The sequence below is a fragment of the Coregonus lavaretus genome (assembly GCF_964263955.1).
Source record: "Coregonus lavaretus genome assembly, chromosome: 1".
Lineage (NCBI taxonomy): Eukaryota > Metazoa > Chordata > Actinopteri > Salmoniformes > Salmonidae > Coregonus > Coregonus lavaretus.
Window position 1 is genome coordinate 89,277,859 of NC_139988.1, and position 19,251 is coordinate 89,297,109.

At 42.6% G+C, this 19,251-nt stretch overlaps 1 protein-coding gene across 1 annotated transcript in view; it reads left to right on the forward strand.

Annotated features, from left to right (window-relative positions):
* Positions 1-8,665: 8,665 nt before the first annotated feature.
* LOC311100588 (ATP-binding cassette sub-family C member 3-like) overlaps positions 8,666-19,251 on the forward strand; it is a 65,357-nt gene continuing 54,771 nt past the window's right edge. The window contains exon 1 of the mRNA XM_084141510.1: positions 8,666-8,880. Coding sequence (XP_083997636.1) covers positions 8,845-8,880 — 36 coding nt within the window. The 5' untranslated portion in view covers positions 8,666-8,844. The remainder of the gene's footprint in view (positions 8,881-19,251) is intronic.

The following is a 19,251-nucleotide window of genomic DNA, read 5'->3' on the forward strand; positions in this document are numbered from 1 at the left end:
GAGAGACACACAGAGAGAGAGAGAGACAGAGAGAGACAGACAGAGAGTGAGAGACAGGAGAGAGAGAGAGACACACAGAGAGAGAGAGAGACAGAGAGAGACAGACAGAGAGTGAGAGACAGAGAGAGAGAGAGAGAGAGAGAGAGAGAGAGAGAGAGAGAGAGAGAGAGAGAGAGAGAGAGAGAGAGAGAGAGAGAGAGAGAGAGAGAGAGAGAGAGAGAGAGACAGAGCGAGAGAGAGACCCAGAAAACCTGAGCCTACACCTTCACTATGGTGAATCACTAAAAAAATACAGAAATACACTACGGAAAAATAAGGAAACAGCATGTCAGAAATCAGCTCAATGTAATTGAAGAATCAATAGACTCTAACCACTTCTGGAAAATTGGAAAACACTAAACAAACAACAACACGAAGAGCTATCTATCCAAAACTGAGATGTATGGGTAAACCACTTCTCCAATCTTTTTTGCCCTATAATAAAGATTTAAAAAATATACATGATCAAATACAAATCTTAGAATCAACTATTAAAGACTACCAGAACCCACTGGATTCTCCAATTACATTGAATGAACTACAGGACAAAATACAAACCCTCCAACCCAAAAAGGCCTGTGGTGTTGATGGTATCCTCAATGAAATTATAAAATATACAGACCACACATTTCAATTAGCTATACTTAAACTCTTTAACATCATCCTTAGCTCTGGCATCTTTCCCAATATTTGGAACCAAGGACTGATCACCCCAATCCACAAAAGTGGAGACAAATTTGACCCCAATAACTACCATGGGAAAATCCTCTGCATTTATCATTACCAGCAGACTTGTTCATTTCCTCAGTGACTTGTTCAGACTTGTTCATTTCCTTTTTACCAAATTACCGTACGACAGACCACGTATTCACCCTGCACAACCTAATTGACAAACAAACAAACCAAAACAAAGGCAAAGTATTTTATGCTTTGTTGATTTCAAAAAAGCTTTTGACTCAATTTGCTTGAGGGTCTGCTATACAAATTGATGGAAAGTGGGGTTGGGGGAAAAACTACGACATTATAAAATCTATGTACACAAACAACAAGTGTGTGGTTAAAATTGGCAAAAACCACACACATTTCTTTCCACAGGGACATGGGGTTGAGACAGGGATGCAGCTTAAGCCCCACCCTCTTCAACATATATATCGACAAATTGGTGAGGGCACTAGAACAGTCTGCAGCACCCAGCTCACCCTACTAGAATGTGAAGTCAAATGTCTACTGTTTACTGATGATCTGGTGCTTCTGTCACCAACCAAGGAGGGCCTACAGCAGCACCTAGATCTTCTGCACAGATTCTGTCAGACCTGGGCCCTGACAGTAAATCTCAGTGAGACAAAATAATGGTGTTCCAAAAAAGGTCCAGTTGCTAGGACCACAAATACAAATTCCATCTAGACACCGTTGCCCTAGAGCACATAACAAAGTATACATACCTCGGCCTAAACATCAGCGCTACAGGTAACTTCCACAAAGCTGTGAACGGTCTGAGAGACAAGGCAAGAAGGGCCTTCTATGCCATCAAAAGGAACATAAAATTTGACATACCAATTATGATCTGGCTAAAAATACTTGAATCAGTTATAGAACCCATTGCCCTTTATGGTTGTGAGGTCTGGGGTCCGCTCACCAACCAAGAATCCACAAAATGGGACAAACACCAAATTGAGACTCTGAATGCAGAATTCTGCAATAATATCCTCTGTGTACAACGAAAAACACCAAAATGCATGCAGAGCAGAATTAGGCCGATACCCGCTAATTATCAAAATCAGAAAAGAGCCGTTAAAATTCTATAACCACTTAAAAGGAAGCGATTCCCAAACCTTCCATAACAAAGTCATCACCTACAGAGAGATGAATTTGGAGAAGAGTCCCCTAAGTAAGCTGGTCCTGGGGCTCTGTTCACAAACACAAACAGACCCCACAGAGCCCCAGGACAACAACAACAACAACAACACAATTAGACCACAACCAAATCATGAGAAACCAAAAAGAGAATTACTTTACACATTGGAAAGAATTAACAAAAAAAACAGAGCAACCTAGAATGCTGTTTGGCTCTAAACAGAGAGTTACACAGTGGCAGAATACCTGACCACTGTGACTGACCCAAACTTAAGGAAAGCTTTGACTATGTACAGACTCAGTGAGCATAGCCTTGCTATTGAGAAAGGCCGCCGTAGGCAGACCTGGCTCTCAAGAGAAGACAGGCTATGTGCACACTGCCCACAAAATGAGGTGGAAACTGAGCTGCACTTGCTAACCTCCTGCCAAATGTATGACCATATTAGAGACACATATTTCCCTCAGATTACAGAGATCCACATAGAATTCGAAAACAAACCCAATTTTGATAAACTCCCTTATCTACTGGGTGAAAAACCATGGTGTGCCATCATAGCAACACGATTTGTGACCTGTTGCCACATGAAAAGGGCAGCAGTGAAGAACAAACACCATTGTAAATACAACCCATATTTATGTTGATTTATTTTCCCATTTGTGCTTTAACTATTTGCACATTGTTACAACACTGTATACAGTTGAAGTCGGAAGTTTACATACATTTAGGTCTTTAAAACTCTTTTTTCAACCACTCCACAAATTTTTTGTCAACAAACTATAGTTTTGGCAAGTCGGTTAGGACATCAACTTTGTGCATGACACAAGTAATTTTTCCAACATTTGTTTACAGACAGATTATTTCACTTTATCACAATTCCAGTGGGTCAGAAGTTTACATACACTAAGTTGACTGTGCCTTTAAACATTTTATATTTTAGTCATTGAGCAGACGCTCTTATCCAGAGCAACTTACAGCAACTTACATTATTTTTTTATTTTTCATACTGGCCCCCCATGGGAATTGAACCCACAACCCGGGCGTTGCAAACACCATGCTCTACATCCCTGCTGGCCATTCCCACCCCTACCCTGGGCCAATTGTGCGCCGCCCCATGGGTCTCCCGGTCGCAGCCGGCTACAACAGAGCCTGGATTCGAACCAGGATCTCTAGTGGCACAGCTAGCACTGTGATGCAGTGCCTTAGACCACCGCGCCACTTGGGAGTATAAACAGTTTGGAAAATTCCAGAAAATGATGTTATGGCTTTAGAAGCTTCTGATAGGCTAATTGACATCATTTGAGTCAATTGGAGGTGTACCTGTGGATGTATTTCAAGGCCTACCTTCAAACTCAGTGCCTCTTTGCTTGACATCATGGGAAAATCAAAAGAAATCAGCCAAGACCTCAGAAAAAAAATTGTAGACCTCCACAAGTCTGGTTTATCCTTGGGAGCAATTTCCAAATGCCTGAAGGTACCACGTTCATCTGTACAAACAATGGTACGCAACTATAAACATCATGGGACCAAGCAGCCGTCATATCTTTAAAAGTAATTTCCTCTCAATCTTAAATAGACATGCCCCATTCAAAAAATACAGAACTAAGAACAGATATAGCCCCTGGTTCTCCTCAGACTTGACTGCCCTTGACCAGCACAAAAACATCCTGTGGCGTACTGCATTAGCATCAAATAGCCCCCGCGATATGCAACTTTTCAGGGAAGTTAGGAACCAATATACACAAGCAGTTAGGAAAGCAAAGGCTAACTTTTTCAAACAGAAATTTGCATCCTGTAGCACTAACTCCAAAAAGTTTTGGGACACTGTAAAGTCCATGGAAAATAAGAGCACTTCCTCCCAGCTGCCCACTGCACTGAGGCTAGGAAACACTATCACCACCGATAAATCTACAATAATCGAGAATTTCAACAAGCATTTTGCCACGGCTGGCCATGCTTTCCACCTGGCTACCACTACCCCGGCCACCAGCTCTGCACCCTCCGCTGCAACTTGCCCATGCCCCCCCCGCTTCTCCTTCACACAAATCCAGACAGCTGATGTTCTAAAAGAGCTGCAAAATCTGGACCCCTACAAATCATCTGGGCTAGACAATCTGGACCCTTTCTTTCTAAAACTAGCCGCCGAAATTGTCGCAACCCCTATTACTAGCCTGTTCAACCTCTCTTTCGTAACGTCTGAGATCCCCAGAGATTGGAAAGCTGCCGCGGTCATCCCCCTCTTCAAAGGGGGTGACACTCTAGATCCAAACTGTTACAGACCCATATCCATCCTGCCCTGCCTTTCAAAAGTTTTTGAAAGCCAAGTCAACAAACAGATCACCGACCATTTCGAATCCCACCGTACCTTCTCCGCTATGCAATCCGGTTTCCGAGCTGGTCATGGGTGCACTTCAGCCACGCTCAAGGTCCTAAACGATATTATAACCGCGATCGATAATAGACAGTACTGTGCAGCCGTTTTCATTGACCTGGCCAAGGCTTTCGACTCTGTCAACCACCGCATTCTTATTGGCAGACTAAATAGCCTTGGTTTCTCAAATGACTGCCTCGCCTGGTTCACCAACTACTTAGATAGAGTTCAATGTGTCAAATCAGAGGGCCTGTTGTCTGGACCTATGGCAGTCTCTATGGGGGTGCCACAGGGTTCAATTCTTGGGCCGACTCTTTTCTCTGTGTATATCAATGACGTCGCTCTTGCTGCTGGTGACTCTCAGATCCACCTCTACGCAGACGACACCATTTTGTATACATCTGGCCGACTGGCCCTTCATTGGACACTGTGTTAACAAACCCCCAAACGAGCTTCAATTCAATACAACACTCCTTCAGTAGCCTCCAACTGCTCTTAAACACTAGTAAAACTAAATGCATGCTCTTCAACCGAACGCTGCTTGCACCCGCCCACCCGACTAGAATCACTACTCTCGACGGGTCTGACCTAGAGTATGTGGACAACTACAAATATCTAGGTGTCTGGTTAGACTGTAAACTCTCCTTCCAGACTCACATTAAGAATCTCCAATCCAAAGTTAAATCTAGAATCGGTTTCCTATTTCGCAACAAAGCCTCCTTCACTCATGCTGCCAAACATGCCCTCGTAAAACTGACTATCCTACCGATCCTTGACTTCGGCGATGTCATTTACAAAATAGCCTCCAACACTCTACTCAGCAAATTGGATGTAGTCTATCACAGTGCCATCCGTTTTGTCTCCAAAGCCCCATATAATACCCACCACTGTGACCTGTACGCTCTTGTTGGCTGGTCCTCACTACATATTCGTCGCCAAACCCACTGGCTCCAGGCCATCTATAAATCACTGCTAGGCAAATCCCCGCCTTATCTTAGCTCATTGGTCACCATAGCAACACCCACCCGTAGTCTGCGCTCCAGCGGGTATATCTCACTGGTCATCCCCAAAGCCAACACCTCCTTTGGCCGCAATTCCTTCCAGTTCTCTGCTGCCAATGACTGGAACAAATTGCAAAAATCTCTGAAGCTGGAGACACTTATCTCCCTCACTAACTTTAAGCATCAGTTGTCAGAGCACCTTACCGATCACTGCACCTGTACACAGCCCATCTGAAATTAGCCCGCCCAACTACCTCATCCCTATATTGTTATTTATTTTGCTCATTTGTACCCCAGTATCTCTATTTGCACATCATCTCTTGCACATCTATCATTCCAGTGTTAATACTAATTGTAATTATTTTGCACTATAGCCTATTTTATTGCCTTACCTCCATAACTTGCTAAATTTGCACACACTGTATATATATGTATTTCTGTTGTATTTTTGACTTTGTTTTGTTATACCCCATATGTAACTCTGTGTTGTTGTTTTTATCGCACTGCTTTGCTTTATCTTGGCCAGGTAGCAGTTGTAAATGAGAACTTGTTCTCAACTGGTTTACCTGGTTAAATAAAGGTGAAATAAAATAAAATAAAAATACCGTTCAGGAAGGAGATGCGTTCTGTCTCCTAGAGATGAACGTACTTTGGTGCGAAAAGTGTAAATCAATCCCAGAACAACAGCAAAGCACCTTGTGAAGATGCTGGAGGAAACGGGTACAAAAGTATCTATATTTACAGTAAAACGAGTCCTATATCGACATAATCTGAAAGGCCGCTCAGCAAGGAAGAAGCCACTGCTCCAAAACCGCCATAAAAAAGCAGACTATGGTTTGCAACTGCACATGGGGACAAAGATCGTACTTTTTGGAGAAATATCCTCTGGTCTAATGAAACAAAAATAGAACTGTTTGCCCATAATGACCATCGTTATGTTCGGAGGAAGCACGGGGGTGGCAGCATCATGCTGTGGGGGTGCTTTGCTGCAGGAGGGACTGGTGCACTTCACAAAAATTGATAGCATCATGAGGAAGGAAAATTATGTGGATATATTGAAGCAACATCTCAAGACATCAGTCAGGAAGTTAAAGCTTGGTCGCAAATGGGTCTTCCAATGGACAATGACCCAAGCATACTTCCAAAGTTGTGGCAAAATGGCTTAAGGACAACAAAGTCAAGGTATTGGAGTGGCCATCACAAATCCCTGACCTCAATCCTATAGAAAATGTGTGGGCAGAAATGAAAAAAGCGTGTGCGAGCAAGGAGGCCTACAAAGCTGACTCAGTTACACCAGCTCTGTCAGGAGGAATGGGCCAAAATTCACCCTACTTATTGTGGGAAGCTTGTGGAAGGCTACCCGAAACGTGTGACCCAAGTTAAACAATTTAAAGGCAATGCTACCAAATACTAATTGAGTGTATGTAAACTTCTGACCCACTGGGAATGTGATGAAAGAAATAAAGCTGAAATAGATCATTCTCTCTACTATTATTCTGACATTTCACATTCTTAAAATAAAGTGGTGATCCTAACTGACCTAAAACAGGGATTTTTTACTAGGATTAAATGTCAGGATTTGTGAAAAACTGAGTTTAAATGTATTTGGTTAAGGTGTATGTAAACTTCTGACTTCAACTGTATATACATAATATGACATTTGAAATGTCTTTATTCTTTTGGAACTTCTGAGTGTAATGTTTACTGTTTAATATTTATGTTTATTTCACTTTTGTTTACTATCTACTTCACTTGCTTTGGCAATGTTAACATACGTTTCCCATGCCAATAAAGCCCTTAAATTGAATTGAATTGAATTGAGAGACAGAAAGCGAGAGAGACAGACAGAGAGAGAGAGAGAGAGAGAGAGAGAGAGAGAGAGAGAGAGAGAGAGAGAGAGAGAGAGAGAGAGAGAGAGAGAGAGAGAGAGAGAGAGAGAGAGAGAGAGAGAGAGAGAGCGAGAGAGAGAGAGAGAGAGAGAGAGAGAGAGAGAGAGAGAGAGAGAGAGAGAGAGAGAGAGAGAGAGAGAGAGAGAGAGAGAGAGAGAGCGAGAGAGAGAGAGAGAGAGAGAGAGAGAGAGAGAGAGAGAGAGAGAGAGAGAGAGAGAGAGAGAGAGAGAGAGAGAGAGAGAGAGAGAGAGAGAGAGAAAGAGAAAGACAGAGAGATTCTGCCAGAAATAATATTTACAAACATTGAATAAACCAGAATACAACACTGCTCAGTGAGTGACCTTGTCTAACCCAGCGAGCCAAACCACAAAATGGAGATAGAGAGAGAGGAAGGGAGAGAGAGAACATATGTCCTTGCTCAACCGACAACACTAAACAACCATAAAAGCTATTTCAAACAGAGCAGGCCTCCTAAAAGAACCGCAGGGCCCTAGTGATGGTACCTTATAGGATTTTCCAACTGTACATTGATTGACTCTATTCTATTCTATTCTATTCTATTTGATATTCTATGGTCTTTGACACACACCTTTCAATGATGACACTGGCCCTATATGAACTGAGTTAACTGAGACTTTTACTTGCAGAGATATACTGATATGGTTTACTGCGTGTGTGTGTGTGTGTGTGTGTGTGTGTGTGTGTGTGTGTGTGTGTGTGTATGTGGTGGGTTGGTGGGTTGGTGGGGTTGGTGGGTGGGCGGGGCCTAGGCTACAGTCAGGGAGTGGGAGAATCAGTCATGTCATCATGACAACGTCAACCAGTGTGTTATGAACACCATTAGCGTGAGCAGCAATAGTGGAATCGGCAATTCGCCTTCAAAATAAAGTCCCCAATTGAAACTGATGCGAATGTATAGAAATACTGGAATCATGCCGCAATTGGACTATATAATGCCAAACAAGGTTGAAATGTTGTTATATAAATTCAACAAAATAAGTTTCTCAGTGACACCCACAGAGATTACACAAATATTAGCGTTCAGCTCTTATTGCAGACCTGACATTTCATGGGTGCAACATCCGTAGGTAAGGCTGTACAGTGCAATATGAATGTCCAAAACACACAATAGACTGACTGAAAGGTGATTTCCTACAGTCAAAGTCAGTGTTTTAAATTACTTAAGTAAAAATAATTTAAAGTACTACTTAAGTAGTTTTTGGGGGTATCTGTACTTTATATTTTGGACAACTTTTACTTTTAGTCCAGTACATTCTTAAAGAAAATAATGTACTTTCTACTCCATACATTTTCCCTGACACCCAAAAGTACTCACATCTACTACATCTGATCTCACTTAACACAAATTTGTATCGGTTTGTATCAGTTTCAATGGGGGACTTTTATTTTGAAGGCGAGCCGCCGATTCCACTATTACTGCTCAGGGGAATGTTGTTCAAACACGCTGGTACAACCTCGGTGTGACAATTCTCGCTCTAACAGCACTCTGGAGTGAAAGGAGGAGAAGGAGGGTTGTGCTGGAGCAGAGCCAAACCACTAATCGAGATTAACTCAACGAGCTCCGCTAATGTGTCTCTGTGTGTGCAAGAACAAACGAAGGTGAAAGTGAGGGAGCGACCTGTTAACGCCGGGAAAGGGTCATTCGTTCGTTGTGCCGAAAGCCCCTTTGACATGGAGCGCTTATGCGGACCAAAGCTCCCGTTCTGGGTAAGTAGGGCTTTTCTGATGGCAGGCAGTCGAGTTCACGGTTGTGATCACCTCGTGCATATCACAAGGATCTGAAACAAGGACGTTGCCTTGGCGTCAACGTTTTCTCTGTGTAAGTCGCAGCAACTCTTGTGTATAGTTTACTAACCTAGCAATGTTTCATGGTCTTGGGTTTGGAGTTGTGCAGTTACAGGACAACCATAGCCCCACAGATAGAACAATAAGACAGATATTTCACTGGGTGTATACATGTGAAGCATACGGTTGGCGTTTCCGCTCACTGCCAAATATGGTAGTGAGAGGCCGCCCACTGACGGGCAGTGGGAGAAGATCTCAATACAGTTTTATGTTCCCAAAACTAAAATATGTTATGAACAGAGTGGACTAAGTTTAGTAGACTTTACTCTTTTCAAAAGTTTTTAAAAATCGCGCTGTTTAGAAGGAGTGCAAAGGCGAATAGGATATCGCTCCTTGCCTGTTCTGCCCACTAGGACTAATTTGTTCCCATTGGAAACGACAAGGTGTGATCTATCTTGGTTTAGTTATAAAAAAAAATATTTGATAGCCATGTGTTTGCGATTTAAACATGACAACGAGCGCGGTAAAAAAAAGAAAAAAAAAGTGTTATAAACCAACAAGGAAATGTATTCGGTCCTGGAGGCTTGCGTAAACTGTAGCCTACCCAGTGAGAACAAATGTTGAAAATAAGTTGAAAATAAGGCTATTATGGACGTTGAGATTACTGGGCTTTGTTTCTACGACCAAATTTCAACCATACATAATTTCACTTACATCTACATGTCAATGAAAAGCAGTCACTTTCAAAAGTTTTATTTCCTAATTAAATAGCCAAATGGATCAAAATAGAGTTCATTTTACATTACATTACATTTACATTTACATTACATTTTAGTCATTTAGCAGACGCTCTTATCCAGAGCGACTTACAGGAGCAATTAGGGTTAAGTGCCTTGCTCAAGGGCACCTTAACGTCATTTAGCAGACGCTCTTAGCCAGAGCGACTCACAAATTGGTGCGTTCACCCTATAGCCAGTGGGTTGTTGACACAACCAACAGAACACTCACTACAACAACTTCTCAGTAGCAGTTACAGAAACGTTTTACTTCAGAAAGTGTTAATACCCCTTGACTTATTCCACATTTTGTTGTGTTACAGCCTGAATTCAAAATGGATTAAATAGATTTATCTCACCCCATCTACACACAATACCCCATAATGGAAGTGAAAAGGTTTTTAGAAATTTTTGGAAATGTATTGAAAATTAAATACAGAAATCACATTGACATAAGTATTCACACCGCTGATTCAATACTTTGTAGAAGCACCTTCGGCAGCAATTAAAGCTTTGAATCGTCTTGAGTATGTCAGTATTCTTACCTGCAGATTTTCTCAAGCTCTGTTAGGTTAGATGGGGAGCGGCGGTGAACAGCAATCTTCAAGTCTTTCCACTGATTTTCAATGATTTTCAAGTCTGGGCTTTGGCTGGGCCACTCAAGGACTTTCACATTCTTGTTCTGAAGCCATTCCAGCGTTGTTTTGGCTGTATGCTTGGGGTCATTGTCCTGTTGGAACGTACATCTTTGCCCCCAGTCTCAGGTCGTTTGCACTCTGAAGCAGGTTCTTATCAAGGATTTGCCTGTATTTGGCTCCATTCATTGTTCCCTCTATCCTTACCAGTCTCCCAGTCCCTGCCACAAAAAAAATCCTATAGCATGATGCTGCCACCACCATGCTTCATGGTAGGGATGGTGTTAGACGGGTGATGAGCTGTGCCTGGTTTTCTCCAGACATAGCGCTTTGCATTCAGGCCAAAGAGTAAAACAAAATTCTCATCAGACCACAGAATCTTTTGCCTTATGCTCTGAGTCTTTCACATTCTTTTTTGCGAACTCCATGTGTGCTGTCATGTGCCTTTTTCTCAGGAGTGTAGATCAGTTGGTAGAGCATGGCGTTTGCAACGCCAGGGTTTTGGGTTTGATTCCCACGGGGGGTATAAAAAATATATATAAATAAATAATAATGTATGCACTCACTAAGTCGTTCTGGATAAGAGCGTCTGCTAAATGACGAAAATGTAAATGTCTGGCCACTCTCCCATAAAGCCCAGATTGGTGAAGTGCTGTTGAGATTGTTGTCCTTCTGGCAGGTTCTCCTATCTCAGCCAAGGAGTTGCTCAGTTTGCCCAGACAGCCAGCTCTAGGCAGAGTCTGGGTAGTTCCATATTTTTTTCAATTTCCCAATGATGGAGACCACTGTGTTCTTGCAAACTTTCAACACTCTAGATATTGTTTTATACCCTTCCCCAGATACGTATATGCCTCCTCACAATTCTATCTCGGAGCTGTACGGACAGTTCCTTGGACTTCATGGTATAGTTTCTGCTCTGACATGCACTGTCAACTGTGGGACTTTTATATAGACAAGTGTGTACCTTTTCCAAATCATGTCCAATCATCATGTCCAATCATGAACCGAGGCAGGATTGTGTCGAGGCACAGATCTGGGGAAGGGTCCCAACATTTTTTTGCAGCATTGAAGGTCCCCAAGAACACAGTGGCCTCCATCATTCTGAAATGGAAGAAGTTTAGAACCACCAACACTCTTCCTAGAGCTGGCCGCCCGGCCAAACTGAGCAATCGGGGGAGAAGGGCCTTGGTCAGGGAGGTGACCAAGAACCCGAAGGTCACTCTGACAGAGCTCTAGAGTTCCTCTGTGGAGATGGGAGAACCTTCCAGAAAGACAACAATCTCTGCAGCACTCCACCTATCAGGCCTTTATGGTAGAGTGGCCAGATGGAAGCCACTCCTCAGTAAAAGCCACATGACAGCCCGCTTGGAGTTTGCCAAAAGGCACCTAAAGACTCTCAGACCATGAGAAACAAGATGATCTGGTCTGATGAAACGAAGAGTGAACTCTTTGGCCTGAATGCCAAGCGCCACGTCTGGAGGAAACCTGGCACCATCCCTACGGTGAAGCATGGTGGTGGCAGCATCATGCTGTGGGGATGTTTTTCAGTGGCAGGGACTGGGAAACTAGTCAGGATCGAGGCAAAGATGAACGGAGCAAAGTACAGAGAGATCCTTGATGAAAACCTGCTCCAGAGCGCTCAGGACATCAGACAGGGGTGAAGGTTCACCTTCCAACAGGACAACGACGCTAAGCACACAGCCAAGACAACGCAGGAGTGGCTTCGGGACAAGTCTCTGAATGTCCTTGAGTGGCCCAGCCAAAGCCTGGACTTGAACCCGATCGAACATCTCTGGAGAGACCTGAAAATAGCTGTGCAGCAACGCTCCCCATCCAACCTGACAGAGCTTGAGAGGATCTGCAGAGAAGAATGGGAGAAACTCCCCAAATACAGATATGCCAAACTTGTAGCGTCATACCCAAGTTGACTCGATGCTGTAATCGCTGCCAAAGGTGCTTCAACAAAGTACTGAGTAAAGGGTCTGAATACTTATGTAAATGTGATATTTCCGTAAAAATTTTTTTTGCTTTGTCATTATGGGGTGTTTGAAAAGACTGTTTAATAATACTTTCCTGGGGATATTTTTTCTCAATTTTACCTACAAAAGAACCAACCGTACAGACAACCGGTACAGTAAGTTCAAATGAAATTGTATTCAACATTCTGGCTTGTGAGAGGAAATTTTCAAAAAAATTATATGGCATTAATCTTAGACTGTGTAACCATAGTATCAGGGTCTGGTTTATTAGGCAACTGGAATTACTGTAAACTATGTGCAAACTATTTTTATTGCCATTTCTTTGGATATATCCACAATTAGGCTGATGTATGAATCTGGCTCAGAGAAGCTGTCAGTCTTGTCTGGACACGTTCATTTTCTATGGTACAGTAGAGATCACCCAAAAAAAAAAAAACGGCACCATTGTTGCACAGCTCATAGAGGCAGGAAGCAAAGTTATGCCAAACCCCCCACTGTTGCAAATCAAATGCTAAGCTAGAAGCATGAGGAAATAACGTCTAGACGCATCTTTCCAGGGGAGATGAAGGTTATGAATTGCCTGGCTGTGCTGTGGGACAGTGCATGCCCATTGATAATTCAAATGTAACTGTTAACAGGCATTACCCAGGGATTGTCGGGAATATCTCCCTGCTATCAAGCATCCAGGATCCAAACCCATTTTTATAATAACCATTATTGAAACTTTGACTTTTTTCAGATAAATAAATCACGTAAGAAACCAGAGTACAACATTCACTGGAGTTCTCTACTTAGTGAGCTTTAAAGACATGATTTAATGTTCTTTGATTCTAAACACTGAAAAACATTAATCTGTGAGTTCTACATGACCAGTGTTGTCAGTGTAGTTCTAACCATCTGGTAGGGTTTACAGACCCCCCCACAGTACACAACACTGATCTGATTAACAAATCACCTCCGATTACTCACTATCTGGTAATAATCTATAGGGAGGGAGAACACATGGAGAGGTGTGTGTGTGTGTGTGTGTGTGTGTTAGCGAGGGAGATTGTGCAAGAGGGGGCACACAGACAGTGAAAACATGAGAGGGGATCTGCGTGTGGTGTGAATGGTGTCAACAACAGTGGGATTCCATAGCGTTACAGTAGATAGGCCTACTGTGCTATAACCTGTACTGTATATTTCCAAGGCACCACCATTTTCTAGTGAAGCATTCAGCTGGGACCACCCAGTAACTCCCCAGGACCAGAGTTGAGTGGAGACCACTACTTTGCACTGGTCCAATTGCAACTTTTGTGAGGACAGACTGTAGGCAGTACACACATGCTGTCTTCTGTAGATGCCTTCTATGCCGTTGTTAAGTTCATATGCCAATCATTATGTTCATACGCCAATCATTACGTTCATACGCCAATCATTATGTTCATACGCCAATCATTATGTTCATACGCCAATCATTATGTTCATACGCCAATCATTACGTTCATACGCCAATCATTATGTTCATACGCCAATCATTATGTTCATACGCCAATCATTATGTTCATACGCCAATCATTACGTTCATACGCCAACCATTACGTTCATACAACAGCAACATCATACCAATTTAGGTGCTAATTTGACGCTGTAGAGACAATCCCTCTGAGTGACAGAACTCATAACGAGAACAATTAACTTGAGTTGATAATGAGGAAGCGTTTTACTGTACTTCATATCACATTCCACTCACACAAGCAAGATATGTATTATTAGATATCACAGATGACATCAGTCAAATAATTTAAGAATGCTTTCTTCTAATGCCGCCATGAATAACATTTTAGCACCGTGGATGTTATAGAAGATAGATGGCTCATTACTGTTTTTTTTTATCGCCATGGGGAAATTGCACACTCATCGTAAACACTGACTGCAGCTATTGAGTAATCTTGGCACGCAGACCCAAAACTAAGAGTGGTATGGGAAAGGAAACCTTTTTGTATTTCATAACCTCCGTGGTCGGTTTCAAGTTCTCACGTGGCTAACTAGCACTATACATACAGTACTATGGCTTACTTGTGTCGGCCCATGATTTATTTGCATACACTGCCTTTACAATGCAAAGTTATCAATCATGCTCACACTTCCTTTTTCCACCATAACCAGAGGGTGTGTAACATACTTTGACGAGAGGGGGGGATGGGAGAAGCTGCAAAGCTATGACTCTTGACATTGTGATGTGTTGACGTCAAAAAGGACTATTAACGTTGATTACTAAACGACAAAGTCAACAGAGTTTTTTTGATTCCAGAATTGGTCACAATGATAAAGTGAGCAATAATGACCGTCTAAACATAATCAGCCTTTTCACTGGCGTCAAACGAAGGTGACCTTCCTTTGAACCAACAGAGCTATTAACTCCACTAGCACCCCTGTAATGTGATATTTGTTCTCCTGGATATTACAGGGAGACTAAAGTCGTTATCAGAGAGATGGCTGCTAGCTACAGGTTAACACAGCACAACATGCCTTGGTCTCAGTGCTGTTTGTGTAGAAGGCCCATTTAAGAAGATTCATTTATATATATATATATATATATATATATATATATATATATATATATATATATATATATATATATATATATATATATATATGGTAGATGCTGACTCGTGCTAACATTGACATTTTAGTCATTTAGCAGATCCTCATAGTAAGTACATCTTAGCTATCAGCAAAGTATATCGTATTTTATTAGGTTCCCCAATTAGCCGCTGCCTTGGCAAAAGACAACAAATAAAATACTGTACATAATATACATAACACTAAATAATACAATACATTATATACATAATACTAAATAATACAATACATACAGTGAGGGGAAAAAAGTATTTGATCCCCTGCTGATTTTGTACGTTTGCCCACTGACAAAGACATGATCAGTCTATAATTTTAATGGTAGGTTTATTTGAACAGTGAGAGACAGAATAACAACAAAATAATCCAGAAAAACGCATGTCAAAAATGTTATAAATTGATTTGCATTTTAATGAGGGAAATAAGTATTTGACCCCCCTCTCAATCAAAAAGATGTCTGTCTCCCAGGTGTCTTTTATACAGGTAACGAGCTGAGATTAGGAGCACACTCTTAAAAGGAGTGCTCCTAATCTCAGTTTGTTACCTGTATAAAAGACACCTGTCCACAGAAGCAATCAATCAATCAGATTCCAAACTCTCCATCATGGCCAAGACCAAAGAGCTCTCCAAGGATGTCAGGGACACGATTGTAGACCTACACAAGGCTGGAATGGGCTACAAGACCATCGCCAAGCAGCTTGGTGAGAAGGACAACAGTTGGTGCGATTATTCGCAGATGGAAGAAACACAAAAGAACTGTCAATCTCCCTCGGCCTGGGGCTCCATGCAAGATCTCACCTCGTGGAGTTGCAATGATCATGAGAACAGTGAGGAATCAGCCCAGAACTACACGGGAGGATCTTGTCAATGATCTCAAGGCAGCTGGGACCATAGTCACCAAGAAAACAATTGGTAACACACTACACCGTGAAGGACTGAAATCCTGCAGCACCCGCAATGTCCCCCTGCTCAAGAAAGCACATATACAGACCCGTCTGAAGTTTGCCAATGAACATCTGAATGATTCAGAGGAGAACTGGGTGAAAGTGTTGTGGTCAGATGAGACCAAAATCGAGCTCTTTGGCATCAACTCAACTCGCTGTGTTTGGAGGAGGAGGAATGCTGCCTATGACCCCAAGAACACCATCCCCACCGTCAAACATGGAGGTGGAAACATTATGCTTTGGGGGTGTTTTTCTGCTAAGGGGACAGGACAACTTCACCGCATCAAAGGGACGATGGACGGGGCCATGTACCGTCAAATCTTGGGTGAGAACCTCCTTCCCTCAGCCAGGGCATTGAAAATGGGTCGTGGATGGGTATTCCAGCATGACAATGACCCAAAACACATGGCCAAGGCAACAAAGGAGTGGCTCAAGAAGAAGCACATTAAGGTCCTGGAGTTGCCTAGCCAGTCTCCAGACCTTAATCCCATAGAAAATCTGTGGAGGGAGCTGAAGGTTCGAGTTGCCAAATGTCAGCCTCGAAACCTTAATAACTTGGAGAAGATCTGAAAAGAAGAGTGGGACAAAATCCCTCCTGAGATGTGTGCAAACCTGGTGGCCAACTACAAGAAGCATCTGACCTCTGTGATTGCCAACAAGGGTTTTGCCACCAAGTACTAAGTCATGTTTTGCAGAGGGGTCAAATACTTATTTCCCTCATTAAAATGCAAATCAATTTATAACATTTTTTACATTGATTTTTTGTTGTTTTTATTCTGTCTCTCACTGTTCAAATAAACCTACCATTAAAATTATAGACTGATCATGTCTTTGTCAGTGGGCAAACGTACAAAATCAGCAGGGGATCAAATTATTTTTTCCCTCACTGTAATACAATGCAAAATTACAATACAAAATATATACAAATGTCTGTGTCTCTTCACAGTCCCCGTCGTGCCGTAAGGTGTTCTTTTTATCTGGTTTTTGAATCTGGTTTTGTTGAGTTACCTGGGGTGGCAGAGTTCCATGTAGTCATGGCTCTATTTAATACTGTGCGTTTACCAGCCTCTGTTCTGGACCTGGGGACTGTGAAGAGACCTCTGGTTGCATGTCTTGTGTGGTACCGATGACTGTCCGAAATGTGTGCCAACTGTTTGAACAGACAGGTCGGTACCCTTTAACCCATCAATATCTCGCACAAAGAAAAGGGAAAGGTGGATACCTAGTCAGTTGTACAACTGAATGCATTCAACTGAAATGTGTCTTCTGCATTTAACCCAACCCCTCTGAATCAGAGAGGTGCGGGGGGCTGCCTTAATCGACATCCACGTCATCGGCGCCCCGGGCAACAGTGGGTTAACTGCCTTGATCAGGGGCAGAACGACAGATTTTTACCTTGTCAACTCGGGGATTCGATCCAGCAACCTTTCGACAACGCTCCTACCCGCCAGGCTACCTGCCGCCCCCAATAGACCAATAGTGATGCAGTCAATCTCTCCTCAACTTTTTAGCCAGGAGAAATGGACATGCATGTTACTGACATTCACCCTCCGTGTTACATCTAAGTGCAATACGTGCTGCTCTGTTCTGGACTGTGCTGGTAAGAAAAGACAAGTGAAAGAAAAGACAAGTGCGAGTGTCAGTGCAAGGAAGGCATCCGCCGAGTGTCAGTGCAAGGAAGGCATCCGCCAGCCTGAGGGTTGATGAGCCATACAGGCAGACCCTTCAGAAAAAGGAGGATCTGGGGTGTAACACAAGTGGATAAACACTTCGGCTAACCATAGCTGTCATTCTACACACCATAACCTACCATCCAACCTACCACTCACTGTGTGGCTGTTCGCTAGTGTGATCATTATTTGAGCTACTGATACAGCTAAATAATGACCACACTGGGGAGACGCCTAGTCTGGCGCAACAGACCACATGGTACAATGGCAAGCTAGCAACGTGGTTATAGAGAAATTGGCTTGTTAGCCAGGGTAGAGGCAAACCTTCACCTTATTCAGTCACTTCCTTCAGTTCAGTCCCTTAGATTTACACAACCATGCTGTGTTTACTCCTTTGTCCTGTCATACTAATATGATTCAGTCCTGGCCTGCTCTTCAATCCTGGCCTGCTCTTCAATCCTGGCTTGCTCTTCAATCCTGGCCTGCTTTTAAATCCTGGCCTTAAATCCTGGCCTTCTCTTAAATCCTGGCCTGCTCTTAAATCCTGGCCTTCTCTTAAATCCTGTCCTGCTTTTAAATCCTGGCCTTCTCTTAAATCCTGGCCTGCTTTTAAATCCTGGCCTTAAATCCTGGCCTTCTCTTAAATCCTGGCCTGCTCTTAAATCCTGGCCTTCTCTTAAATCCTGTCCTGCTTTTAAATCCTGGCCTTAAATCCTGGCCTTCTCTTAAATCCTGGCCTGCTTTTAAATCCTGGCCTTAAATCCTGACCTGCTTTTAAATCCTGGCCTTAAATCCTGGCCTTCTCTTAAATCCTGTCCTGCTTTTAAATCCTGGCCTTAAATCCTGGCCTTCTCTTAAATCCTGTCCTGCTTTTAAATCCTGGCCTTAAATCCTGGCCTTCTCTTAAATCCTGGCCTTCTCTTAAATTCTGTCCTGTGCTTAAATCCTGGCCTGATCAGACAGTTGAAGTCGGAAGTTTACATGCACTTAGGTTGGAGTCATTAAAACTCGTTTTTCAACCACTCCACAAATGTCTTGTTAACAAACTATAGTTTTGGCAAGTCGGTTAGGACATCTACTTTGTGCATGACACAAGTAATGTTACCAACAATTGTTTACAGACAGATTATTTCACTTATAATTCACTGTATCACAATTCCAGTGGGGTCAGAAGTTTACATACACTAAGTTGACTGTGCCTTTAAACAGCTTGGAAAATTCTAGAAAATGTCATGACTTTAGAAGCTTCTGATAGGCTAATTGACATAATTTGAGTCAATTGGAGGTGTACCTGTGGATGTATTTCAAGGCCTATCTTCAAACTCAGTGCCTCTTTGCTTGACATCATGGGAAAATCAAAAGAAATCAGCCAAGACCTCAGAAAAAAATTGAAGCACGGGGGTGGCAGCATCATGCTGTGGGGGTGCTTTGCTGCAGGAGGGACTGGTGCGCTTCACAAAATAGATGGCATCATGAGGAAGGAAAATTATGTGGATATATTGAAGCAACATCTCAAGACATCAGTCAGGAAGTTAAAGCTTGGTTGCAAATGGGTCTTCCAAATGGACAATGACCCCAAGCATACTCCCAAAGTTGTGGCAAAATGGCTTAAGGACAACAAAGTCAAGATATTGGAGTGGCCATCACAAAGCCCTGACCTCAATCCT